Here is a 12,868-nt window from a genome sequence, read left to right as displayed (position 1 = left end):
AAGCTAAACCTGGGGTCTGGACTGAGATGTTTTCCGTGTGAAATAAGCAACCGGGTGCCACGTCCATGTCGTCTCTGGCTTTGAGGGGTTTCATATTACTCTTATTTAATTTTTTATAATTACAGGAAAATTTTAAAAGCATAAAAACTGTGGCTTCAACCAGCGGATTTCCATCGACCTCCGTGACTGTGTGCGACTTTCTGTTAAAAAATCACCCGAGACATAGACCGAAATAATTTCTTATTTGTGAAAGACGCAAGGGCAGGGCATGTCCTTGCCGTATCTCCCTTCCCGGGGCTTAATTCCAGCCCGTTTTATTAAAATAATTTATTAAAAATCCCCCTCTGGCTCGTCAGACAGGACTCACCCTGACAGCCTTGGCGCTGGCTGTCAGTGTCGGGTGGGGATTTTTCATTTCTTATCCTGTGGTGACATCTAGTGGCCAAAAGGCGGAACTGCACCGGGACGTCCAGGCGCGGGAAAGGGCAGCGGTCTGTGTGCTCGATCTAACCCGGGGCTTTGACCTAAAATATTTTCACTGTAAAAAGAGCGACAAAAGGGTCATGTTCCTGCTGTCTCTTGCTTCACAGGGTCTCATTTCATCCTAATTTAATGAGTAGTCATTAAAGAAAAATTTTAACACAAGGCTCTGGCTTCGTCCCAGCGTCTTCCCGCCGGCTGCCAGTCCTGGTCCTTGTCTGTCTGCAAAAAACCACCCGAAACACGCACCTAAAATTTTCTTTTTGGTGGAATCAGCCACCAAGTTGCAGGTTCCTGCTGTGCCTTTCTGCCCGGGGTCTCATTGCAGCTTAATTTATTTTTTTTAATCAGAAAAAAATTTTTAAAGCCTCGCCTTGGCTGCCTCTGTGTGCCTGTGATTGCAAGCTAAAGCCGGGGCCTGGACTGAGATGTTTTGTGTGTGAAATAAGCAACCAGGTGCCACGTCTGTGCCGTCTCTGGCTTCGAGGGGTCTCAAATTACCCTTATTTAATTTTTTATAATTACAGGAAGATTTTAAAAGCCAAAAACTCTGGCTTCTCCCAGCGGATTTCCATCGACCTCCGTGACTGTGTGCGACTTTCTGTTAAAAAATCACCCGAGACGTTGACCGAAAAAATTTCTTATTAGTGAAAGAAGCCAGGGCAGGGCACGTGCTTGCCTTATCTCGCTTCCCGGGGCTTAATTCCATCCCGTTTTATTAAAATAATTTTTTAAAAATCCCGCTGTGGCTCGTGAGCCGGGATCGACATCGACAGCCTTGGCGCTGGCTGCCTGTGTCGGGTGGGGGTTTTTCATTTCTTATCCTGTGGTGACATCTCGTGGCCAAAAGGCGGAACTGCACCGGGACTTCCAGGCGCGGGCTAAGGGCAGCGATCCGGCCTCCCGAGCCCGGCCAGGGAACCAGGGCCCCGGCCAGGGAGACCGGATCTGGCCCGCTGGGTGGCTCCCGCCTCCCGCCGGACCCGCCTCCCCGGATTGCACTCGGGCCCCGCCCCCTTAGGTCCGTCGCTGTGCAGCGTCCCCGGTCCCTCCGTGGGGAAACGCCCCGGGCGGAGACCCTGAGTTCCGCAGTCACTGTTGGGGTGTCTGACTCTCGGGGTGACCCCCCCCGCCCTCAGGGCTCCCTCAGAGAAGCCGGGTCTCCAACAAGCAAGTAGCGACCCAACAAGTAGGCCCGAGGCACGGGCACCGAGCCGGGAAGAACTCTTAACGAGCTCCCGGGCCCTCCTCGTAGACCTCCCCCGTTTCTCGGTGTTAAGCAGATCCCCCCGGCAACAAAACCAACAAAAATCACACGTCCTTAGGTGTATCTAAAAGCCAGCGCCGCGGCGTCTGGAGAACGTGTTCCTTTTCTGAGTAATTTGACTGTTTTCGGCGCAGTAATTTGACTGTTTTCGGCGCCACGACCACAATGGCGCCCAGGGTGTGAATCTAACCGTAACCCAGGCCTAAATTTTTTTCTCCAGCGAAATCAGCAGCAGCTTGTCACGTTCAGGCTGTGTTCTGCCTCACGGGGTCTGATTTCAGCCTCGTTTAACTTTTTTTAATCAAAAAAAAAATTTTCACACCTCTCTGCGGCTGGCTCTGTGTGTCTGTGTGTTGGATCCGACCCGAGGCCTGGGCCTCAATTTCTTTTTTCACTGTAAAAGAAACGACCCTGTGTCACGTTCCTGCCGTCTCCCACTTCACGGGGGTCTCATTTCAGCCTCATTTAAGTTTTTATAATTAATAAAATAATTTTAAAGCCTCGCTGTGTCTTCCTCCCCTTGGATTTCAACTGTCTTCCAAGTCTGCGTGTGTCTGTGGGTTCCAATCTAACCCGGAGCCTGCACCTCAATTAATTTATTATCCCTGTGAAATAAACAAGCGTGTGGCAAGTTCCTGCTGTCTCTTGCTTCAAGGTGTCTGATTTCAGCCTAAATGAATATTTTGGGATTAAATAAAATTTTTTAAAGCCTCACTGCAGCTGCCTCTGTGTGCCTGTCTTGTGTGTTTAATGTAACACGGATCCCGGACCCAAAATAATTTTTTCCCTGTTAAATAAGCATCCACGTGTCAGGTTCCTGCTCTCTCTTGCTTCCCTGGGTCTGATTTCAGCCTCATTTAATTTTTTAAGAGTAAAAAAAATATTTAAGGCCTCTCTGTTGCTGCCTCTCTGTGCCTCCCTGTGTGTTCAATCTAACCCAGAACACGGACTTAGATTAATTTTTTCCCTGGGAAAATAAGCAGCCACGTGCCACGTTCCTGCTCTCTCTTGCTTCACAGGGTCTGAATTCAGCCTCATCTAATTTTTTAGGATTGAAAAAAAATTTTAAAGGCCTCTCTGTGGCTGCCCCTCTGTGTGTCTGTCTGCGTGTTCGATCTTACCGAGAACACAGACCAAAAATAATTTTTTTCCCTGTGAAATAAGCAACCAGGTGGCACGTTTGTACTGTCTCTTGCTGCGCGGGGTCTCCATTTAGACAGATTTCAATTTATATCACTACATAAAAATTTTACAGCCAAAACCCTGGCTTCTCCCAGCGGATTTCTATCAGCCTCCGTGACTGTGTCCGACTTTCTGTTAAAAAATCACCCGAGACGTAGACCTACAATTTTTTTTATTGGTGAAAGGCGCAAGGGCAGGGCACGGCCTTGCCGCATCTCCCTTCCTGGGGCTTAATTCCAGCCCGTTTTATTAAAATAAATTTTTAAAAATCCCCCTCTGGCTCGTCAGTCAGGACTCACGCTGACAGCCTTGGCGCTGGCTGTCAGTGTCGGTTGGGGATTTTTCATTTCTTATCCTGTGGTGACATCTAGTGGCCAAAAGGCGGAACTGCAGCTGCCGCCCGCCCGCTCAGTTTGGCCGGTCAGTGAATAGGTTTCCCAAGTCAGGGTCAGCACGTCACAGCCGTGCCCCTGCCCGCCGTGTGTCCCTGCAGCCGCCCGCCCGCCCGCCGCCGCCCCCTACGCCCCCCCGAGCGAGCGAGCTAAAAATAGACTTGGCCAGACCTAGACCTGGTCCGGGCCCGGGTCACCCAGCTGTCATCCTAGCTGTCACTGTAGCTGTCACTTTAGCTGTCACTGTAGCTGTCACACTCCTCCTCCTCCTCCTGCCGCAGACGCCTGGGATCGCATGTGTGTGTGCGTGCTTGTGTTGGAGCGGCGGCCCGTTTACTGTCCGGTGCCGGGACCGCGACCGGTCTGCCTGCCTGCCGTGCCGCCCGGTCCGTCTGCGGCGGGTGCAGCGTCGGCTCCCGCGGGCCGGCGGGCGGGCGGGTACGTGTGGAGCCTCGGCGGCCGTGTCTGCCCCGTCCGGCATGCCTGCCCCGTGCGACAACCGCACAGCAAAGTGACAGGGAACGTCAAACACACCGGGGCCGTTCCTGTCTCCAGTCACGGCGCTCGGCAGGCAGGCAGGCGGGCAGGCGGGCAGGGGCTGGCGGGCAGGGGCGGGCGGGTCGCTGTGCAGCCCGCGGGTACGGAGCGAGCGAGGGAGCCCAGCACGGGGCAGGAGCAGAGAAACCAGCTCTCACGGAGGCGCCCCGGGCCCTCGCCGCTGCAGCCGGTTCCCGTCCCGCGTCCCGGTTCAGGGCCGCTGAGCTGTCAGACTCGTAGGGTTCCCGTGCACTTCAGTGCGCCTGCCCGGCCGGTCCCTCTGGGGACATCTAGTGGCCAAGAGGCGGAACTGCACCTGCCGCGCCGGGACCTCCAGGCTCGCCCGCCCGCCCGCCCGCCCGCCCGCCCGGTCAGTCAGTCAGGCAGGCAGTCAGTGGGCCGGTGGTCAGCGGGCCAGCCGGTCAGCGGCTACGCTTCCCAAGTCGGGGCCGGCTCCTCACAGCTGTGCCCCGGCCTGCCGCCCTCTCTCTGTGAGAGCAGCACGTGCTGGACACGGACAGACAGAGAGAGAGACCCGTCCCGTGTCGGCGGCGGGCGGCGGGTGGGCGGGAGCCTTTCCCGTTCTGTCCCTGTGCAGCCGCCCGCCGCCCGCCGCCGCCGCCCACAGCCGCCGCAGCTTCTGTCCCCCGGGCGAGCGGGCGAGCTCCCAATAGACCCGCGTGTGCGTGTGCGAGCGGCGGCCCGCTTACTCACGGGTGCCGGGACCGCGACCCGGTCTGCCCGTCAGTCTGTCTGCCGTGCCGCCCGGGCCGCCCGTGTCGCGGGCGGCGTCTGCTCCCGTGCGGCGATGCCGTGGCTGCGGCGGCGGCCGTGCCTGCCCCGGCCGGCGTGCCGCCCGCGAGCGAGGAGCCGCACGGCAAAGTGACACGCGTGGGCCGTCCCCGCCTCCCGTCCCGCGTCTGTCCCGGGTCAGGGCCTCCGAGCTGTCAGATCCGTAGGGTCCCCGTCGACTCCAGCGCGCCTGCGCGGCCGGTCCCTCTGGCGGCATCTCGTGGCCAGAAGGCGGAACTGCACCCGATGCCGCCCCGGCCGGCCGCGGGACGTGCCGATTGGCCGGCCGGGGAGGCTATGGTAATCTGTCCGGGGCCCTGCGGCCTCATGGGAAAGTCACCCTCACGGAAAAGACGGTCGGTGGAAGAGGCCCGGGCCGGCCAGGAGCGTGAGGCTATATCCGCGCCCTCTGGGTGCACCGGTGTAAAAACCAAATGGGCGAGCGATCGCCCGTCGCTTCCCTCGGGAGAGCGACAGGGTGGGGGGGGAGTCAAAAAAAAGAATTTTTTTTTTTAGGCCAGCTGCGGCGGCTGCAGCGGGCTCCGCATCCCGAGCCGGAGCCCGCCCGGGGCCCCACCGAGCCCGGCTCCCGCCGAGCCTCAGGCCCTCCGGAGCAGAGGGGCCCTCTCTGCCCGGGAGGCCCAGGGCGAGGCGGAGCCGGCGACGGCGGCGGCCCCGGGGGAGACAGCAGCCGCCAGGGCAGCAGGAGCCGCATCCCGAAGCGGCGCCTGCGAGGCCGCCCCGGCCGCCTCCCGCCCCAAATCCCGGGCCTCACGGGCAGAGAGGGCCCCTCTGCACCGGAGGCCAAGGGGGGTGAGCGGGAAGGCCGGCGGCGGGCCCCGGGGAGAGAGAGACCCCGCAGGAGCCGGCTACTCCCGAGCCGAGGCCTCCGCGGAGGCCCCTGGCCGTCACCCCTCCCGGGCTTCCCGGCCGCAGAGAGGGCCCTCTGCTCCGGGGAGGCCTGGGAGGGAGTGATGGTCAGCGGGCTTCGCGAGAGGCCGGCTCCATGCGAGGGCTCTCTCTCTCTCCCTCTCCCCGCTTTCGCAGCTGGCCTTTTTGGGGGTTGTTTACACCGGCATTTTTTTTTTTTTTTTTTTTTCAAAAAATTTTTTTTTGGCGAAAAAGTGTCGCTGGACTCTTTTTTTTTATACATTTTTTTATACATTTTTTTATAACATTTTTTTACATTTTTTTATACATTTTTTTTATACAGGCGGTCGGTGTAGAGGGGGGTGATTTTTTGAGGAGAGAGACGGAGAAGGGGGCGGGCCCTACGTTGGTCCGGGGCCTCGGTGTCGGTGACGTCACTTCTGGATACGGCCGCAGCTCTCTGTTTACGTGACGTCACGTCCTGGAGACGCCCCGCCCCGTGACCCCTCGACGTCACGTCCGGGCGACCCCCCGACCCCTCGACGTCACGTCCGGGAGGGGCGGCGCTTCCCGGGGTCGAACCGGCCCCCTGACCCTGTGACGTCACATCCGGGCGACCCCCGACCCCGAGACGTCAGTTCCCGAGGGGCGGCGCTTCCCGGGGAAGGCCCGGCCCCCTGACCCCTCTGACGTCACATCCGGGCGACCCCTGACCCCGAGACGTCACGTCCGGGACGGCCCCCGAAACGTCACGTCCGGAGCGGGGTCGGTGACCTCTGACCCCCGACCCCGAGACGTCACTTCCTCTCTCCAGGGCTCCCGTGCGTGCGGCGGCGCGGCGGCGTCGTCACTTCCTGTTTCCTCCGGTTCCGCTCCGCCGGTGACCCGCCGCGACTTGACCGACCGACCGAGAGTGATGACTGGCTGACTGGCTGGCTGGCTTCACGAACTGAGCTGTCTGAGGACCAGGCCGAAGCCTAAATCTAGGCCCACGGCTGCCTGCACCTGCCCGTCACGGGCCCGGAGCCTGACCTGCGCCTGCCTGCCTGCCTGCCTGCCTGCCTGCCTGCCTGCCTGGGAGCCGAGACCCCCCCCCCCCCGCGTGTGAGTGGAGAGAGACCGGGAAGAACCGGGCCAGGTTCTCAGCGGAGCCTCACTCTCAGGACCAGGCCGAAGCCTAAATCTAGGCCTACGGCTGCCTGCGCCTGCCTGTCACTGTCTGACCTGCGTGTGTTTGGCGAGACCACCACCCACCACCCACCACCACCACCCCCCCGTCCTGCGCCCGCCACTCTGTGAGTAGAAACTCGAACCTAACCCAGATCCTGACCCAGACGCTCGGCCCGCGGACTAGGCCGAAGCCTAAATCTAGGCTGAGAGCTGAACCTGTCGTGTATCGTTGGGTGGACGCGGCGCGTCCTGTGATAGTTTAATTCACTCGTTTGTCTACGTGTGTATCGTTTTATTGTGCGCTGGTGACGACGCGTTGGCTACTAATAAAGTGTCCTCCTTGGCGTCTCTGACGTGCAGTCTTCCTCCTGGAGGAGTCCGTCTGTGTCGGTGGAGTCCTGGAGCGAGTGGGCGTTGCTTGGCGGTCAGTGGGAGGTGCGGGAGCCCGGGGAGGTGTCCAGGTGTCCACAGATGTCCAGTCCTCACCTGGGAGTCTCTGGGCAGAGTCCTGGAGCTCGTGGGAGGTGCCTGGAGGTCTGTGGGCGTTGCCTGGAGGTCTGTGGGAGGTGCCTGGGCGTCTGTGGGAGGTGTGCTACGGTCTCCTGGGCTCCGCCCAGGAGCCCGGGAGTTAGACTGCAAGCTCTAGTCTCACCTGGGAGTTGCTGGGAGGAGTCCTGGAGCTTGTGGGAGGTGCCTGGAGGTCTGTGGGAGGTGCCTGGGCATCTGTGGGAGGTGCTACGGTCTCCTGGGCTCCGCCCAGGACCCCGGAAGTTAACTGCAAGTCTCTAGTCCTCACCTGGGAGTCTCGGGCAGAGTCCTGGAGCTGTGGGCGTTGCCTGGAGGTCTGTGGGAGGTGCCTGGAGGTTGTGGGAGGTGCTACGGTCTCCTGGGCTCCGCCCAGGAGCCCGGAAGTTAACTGCAAGTCTCTAGTCCTCACCTGGGAGTTGCTGGGAGGAGTCCTGGAGCTTGTGGGAGGTGCTTGGAGGTCTGTGGGAGTGCCTGGGCATCTGTGGGAGGTGCTACGGTCTCCTAGGCTCCGCCAGGAGCCCGGGAGGTTAAATGCAAGTGTCTAGTCCTCACCTGGAGTCTCTGGGCAGAGTCCTGGAGCCTGTGGGAGGTGCTTGGAGGTCTGTGGGGAGGTGACTGGAGGTGTGTGGGAGGTGCTACGGTCTCCTGGGCTCCGCCCAGGAGCCCGAGGAAGAGTTTACAAGTGTCTAGTCCTCACCTGGGAGTCACTGGGAGGAGTCCTGGAGCCTGTGGGAGGTGCTTGGAGGTCTGGGGCGTTGCCTGGAGGTCTGTGGGAGGTGCCTGGGCATCTGTGGGAGGTGCTGCTACGGTCTCCTGGGCTCCGCCCAGGAGCCGGGAAGTTAACTGCAAGTGTCTAGTGCTCACCTGGGAGTCTCAGGGCAGAGTCCTGGAGCCTGTGGGAGGTGCTTGGAGGTCTGTGGGAGAGGCTGGGTCTGTGGGAGGTGCTACGGTCTCCTGGGCTCCGCCCAGGAGCCCGGGAAGTTAACTGCAAGTCTCTAGTCCTCACCTGGAGTCTCTGGGCAGAGTCCTGGAGCTTGTGGAGGTGCTTGGAGGTCTGGGGGCGTTGCCTGGAGGTCTGTGGGAGGGTGCCTGGATGTCTGTGGAGTGCTACGGTCTCCTGGGCTCCGCCCAGGACCCCGGGAAGTTAACTGCAAGTGTCTAGTCCTCACCTGGGAGTCTCAGGGCAGAGTCCTGGAGCTTGTGGGAGGTGCTACGGTCTCCTGGGCTCCGCCCAGGAGCCCGAGGAAGAGTTTAAAGTGTCCAGTCCTCACCTGGGAGTCTCTGGGCAGAGTCCTGGAGCTCGTGGGAGGTGCCTGGAGGTCTGTGGGCGTTGCCTGGACGTCTGTGGGAGGTGCCTGGACGTCTGTGGGAGGTGCTACGGTCTCCTGGGCTCCGCCCATGAGCCCGGGAAGTTAACTGCAAGTCTCTAGTGGTCACCTGGGAGTCTAGGCAGAGTCCTGGAGCCTGTGGGAGGTGCTTGGAGGTCTGTGGGCGTTGCCTGGAGGTGTGGGAGGTGCCTGGGCATCTGTGGGAGGTGCTACGGTCTCCTGGGCTCCGCCCAGGAGCCCGGGAAGTTAACTCCAAGTCTCTAGTGCTCACCTGGGGACTGTGGGGCAGAGTCCAGGAGCCTGTGGGAGGTGCTTGGAGGTCTGCGGACGTTGCCTGGAGGTCTGTGGGAGTGCCTGGGCATCTGTGGGAGGTGCTGCGGTCTCCTGGGCTCCGCCCAGGAGCCCGGGAAGTTAACTACAAGTTCTAGTCCTCACTGGAAGTTGCTGGGAGGAGTCTGGAGCTTGTGGGAGGTGCCTGGTGGTCTGTGGGAGGGTGCATGGAGGTCTGTGGGAGGTGCTACGGTCTCCTTGGCTCCGCCCAGGAGCCGGGAAGTTAACTGCAAGTGTCTAGTCCTCACCTGGGAGTCTCAGGGCAGAGTCCTGGAGCTTGTGGGAGGAGCTTGGGCATCTGTGGGAGTGTGCTACGGTCTCCTGGGCTCCCCCAGGAGCCCGAGGAAGAGTTTACAAGTGTCTAGTGCTCACCTGGGAGTCTCTGGGCAGAGTCCTGGACTCTGTGGGGCGTTGCCTGGAGGTCTGTGGGCGTTGCCTGGAGGTCTGTGGGAGGTGCTACGTCTCCTGGGCTCCGCCCAGGCCCCGGAAGTTAACCTGCAAGTGTCTAGTGCTCCCCTGGGAGACTGTGGAGGTGCCTGGAGCCTGTTGGGCGTTGCTTGGAGGTCTGTGGGCGTAGCCTGGAGGTCTGTGGGAGGTGCCTGGAGGTCTGTGGGAGGTGCTACGGTTCCTGGCTCCGCCCAGGAGCCCGGGAAGTTGACTCCAAGTCTCTAGTGCTCACCTGGGAGTCTGGGCGAGTCCTGGAGCTTGTGGGCATTGCCTGGAGGTCTGTGGGAGGTGCCTGGAGGTCTGTGGGAGGTGCTACGGTCTCCTGGCTCCGCCCAGGAGGCCCGGGAAGTTAAACTGCAAGTCTCTAGTCCTCCCTGGAGTTGCTGGGAGGAGTCCTGGAGCTTGTGGGTGTGGAGGTCTGTGGGAGGTTGCTGGGCATCTGTGGGAGGGCTACGGTCTCCTAGGCTCCGCCCAGGAGCCCGGGAGGTTAAATGCAAGTGTCTAGTCCTCACCTGGGAGTCTCTGGGCAGAGTCCTGGAGCCTGTGGGAGGTGCTTGGAGGTCTGTGGGAGGTGACTGGAGGTCTGTGGGAGGTGCTACGGTCTCCTGGGCTCCGCCCAGGAGCCCGAGGAAGAGTTTACAAGTGTCTAGTCCTCACCTGGGAGTCACTGGGAGGAGTCCTGGAGCCTGTGGGAGGTGCTTGGAGGTCTGTGGGCGTTGCCTGGAGGTCTGTGGGAGGTGCCTGGGCATCTGTGGGAGGTGCTACGGTCTCCTGGGCTCCGCCCAGGAGCCCGGGAAATTAACTGCAAGTGTCTAGTCCTCACCTGGGAGTCTCTGGGCAAGGTCCTGGAGCTTGTGGGCGTTGCTTGGGGGTCTGTGGGAGGTGCCTGGGCGTCTGTGGGAGGTGCTACGGTCTCCTGGGCTCCGCCCAGGAGCCCGGGAAGTTAACTGCAAGTGTCTAGTGCTCCCTGGGAGTCTCAGGGCAGAGTCCTGGAGCCTGTGGGAGGTGCTTGGAGGTCTGTGGGCGTTGCCTGGAGGTCTGTGGGAGGTGCCTGGGCGTCTGTGGGAGGTGCTACGGTCTCCTGGGCTCCGCCCAGGAGCCCAGGAAGTTAACTGCAAGTGTCTAGTCCTCACCTGGGAGTCTCTGGGCAGAGTCCTGGAGCTTGTGGGCGTTGCTTGGAGGTCTGTGGGAGGTGCCTGGGCATCTGTGGGAGGTGCTACGGTCTCCTGGGCTCCGCCCAGGAGCCCGGGAAGTTAACTGCAAGTGTCTAGTGCTCCCCTGGGAGTCTCAGGGCAGAGTCCTGGAGCCTGTGGGAGGTGCTTGGAGGTCTGTGGGAGGTGCCTGGAGGTCTGTGGGAGGTGACTGGGCACCTGTGGGAGGTGCTACGGTCTCCTGGGCTCCGCCCAGGAGCCCGGGAAGTTAACTGCAAGTGTCTAGTGCTCACCTGGGAGTCTCTGGGCAGAGTCCTGGAGCCTGTGGGAGGTGCTTGGAGGTCTGTGGGCGTTGCCTGGAGGTCTGTGGGAGGTGCCTGGGCATCTGTGGGAGGTGCAACGGTCTCCTGGGCTCCGCCCATGAGCCCGGGATGTTACCTGCAAGTGTCTAGTGCTCACCAGGGAGACTGTGGGTAGAGTCCTGGAGCTTGTGGGAGGTGCCTGGAGGTCTGTGGGCGTTGCCTGGACGTCTGTGGGAGGTGCCTGGGCATCTGTGGGAGGTGCTACGGTCTCCTGGGCTCCGCCGAGGAGCCCGAGGAAGTGTTTACAAGTGTCTAGTCCTCACCTGGGAGTCTCTGGGCAGAGTCCTGGAGCCTGTGGGAGGTGCTTGGAGGTCTGTGGGAGGTGCCTGGAGGTCTGTGGGAGGTGCCTGGGTGTCTGTGGGAGGTGCTACGGTCTCCTGGGCTCCGCCCAGGAGCCCGGGAAGTTACCTGCAAGTGTCTAGTGCTCACCTGGGAGTCTCTGTGAGGAGTCCTGGAGCTTGTGGGAGGTGCCTGGAGGTCTGTGGGAGGTGCCTGGAGGTCTGTGGGAGGTGCCTGGGTGTCTGTGGGAGGTGCTACGGTCTCCTGGGCTCCGCCCAGGACCCGGGAAGTTACCTGCAAGTGTCTAGTGCTCACCTGGGAGACTGTGGGAGGTGCTTGGAGGTCTGTGGGCGTTGCCTAGAGGTCTGTGGGAGGTGCCTGGAGGTCTGTAGGAGGTGCTACGGTCTCCTGGGCTCCGCCCAGGAGCCCGAGGAAGAGTTTACAAGTGTCTAGTCCTCACCTGGGAGTCTCTGTGAGGAGTCCTGGAGCTCGTGGGAGGTGCCTGGAGGTCTGTGGGTGTTGCCTGGACGTCTGTGGGAGGTGCTACGGTCTCCTGGGCTCCGCCCAGGAGCCCGGGAAATTAACTGCAAGTGTCTAGTCCTCACCTGGGAGTCTCTGGGCAAGGTCCTGGAGCTTGTGGGCGTTGCTTGGGGGTCTGTGGGAGGTGCCTGGGCGTCTGTGGGAGGTGCTACGGTCTCCTGGGCTCCGCCCAGGAGCCCGGGAAGTTAACTGCAAGTGTCTAGTCCTCACCTGGGAGTCTCTGGGCAGAGTCCTGGAGCTTGTGGGAGGTGCCTGGAGGTCTGTGGGCGTAGCCTGGAGGTCTGTGGGAGGTGCTACGCTCTCCTGTGCTCCGTCCAGGAGCCCGGGGAAGTGCCTAAGGGACACTGGACCCTACCTGGAAGTCCTAACCCTGGACTCTCCTAACCCTTACCCTAGCTGCACCGTAACCCTAGCATCACCCTAACCCTAGCTGCACCGTAACCCTAGCCTCACCGTAACCCTAGCCGCACCGTAACCCTAGCTGCACCGTAACCCTAGCCTCACCGTAACCCTAGCCTCACCGTAACCCTAGCCTCACCGTAACCCTAGCTGCACCGTAACCCTAGCCTCACCGTAACCCTAGCCTCACCGTAACCCTAGCCTCACCGTAACCCTAGCCGCACCGTAACCCTAGCCTCACCGTAACCCTAGCTGCACCCTAACCCTAGCATCACCCCTGTTCTCAGCCTGTGCCCAAGGGCGACAGGCAAGGCAGCTCACAGCGTGAGGACTCTGCTGAGAAAACACCTTCTCTGGGCCGGACAGAGCCTCCCGGGTGACACGAGTACACACAGGGCCTCCCCCCGAAATAAGAACCTAGCAGTCGGTGGTCGCGTCACGGAGAGCGCGGGCGGGCGGGCGTCCTGCGGGAGAGAGAGAGAGAGCAGAGTCCGGTCATTAGCGGGCGCCCGGACGGAGAGACAGCGTCGTCGCCCCCCGCCGCCCCCGTAGACCCAGGCTCACACTCAGCGCCCGTCGCACGGGGACATTTCTCATTTCTTATCCTCTGGCGACATCTAGTGGCCAAAAGGCGGAACTGCAGCCGCCGGCCAACAGCGCGTCCGTCCCTGTACAGCGTCCCCCGACCGCCCCGCCGGAAACGGCCGGAGCGGGGAACTTTGGTTCCGCCCTCACGGGGGTGCCGCCGACTCTCGGGTGGGGGACCACGCCCCGCCCCATCCCGTCCCGCGGTGGTGAGGGGGTCCCCGGCGCG

The 12,868-nt window shown here is 61.3% G+C and overlaps 1 protein-coding gene across 1 annotated transcript; it reads left to right on the top strand.

The window, feature by feature from the left end:
- Positions 1 to 3,616: 3,616 nt before the first annotated feature.
- Positions 3,617 to 12,810, top strand: LOC127186338 (basic proline-rich protein-like; the record flags this gene model as incomplete). Its single annotated transcript, XM_051142754.1, has 7 exons — positions 3,617 to 4,349; positions 4,457 to 5,038; positions 5,167 to 5,627; positions 5,977 to 6,153; positions 6,335 to 6,433; positions 12,342 to 12,430; positions 12,676 to 12,810. Coding segments are annotated over exons 1-7 (2,276 nt in total), but the record flags the coding sequence as incomplete, so codon positions are not given.
- Positions 12,811 to 12,868: the final 58 nt, after the last annotated feature.

Source organism: Acomys russatus, unplaced genomic scaffold, assembly GCF_903995435.1.
Source record: "Acomys russatus unplaced genomic scaffold, mAcoRus1.1, whole genome shotgun sequence".
Taxonomy (NCBI): Eukaryota; Metazoa; Chordata; class Mammalia; order Rodentia; family Muridae; genus Acomys; species Acomys russatus.
The sequence above is the reverse complement of the archived record's forward strand: the minus strand, read 5'-3'. Positions and strand labels throughout refer to the sequence as shown.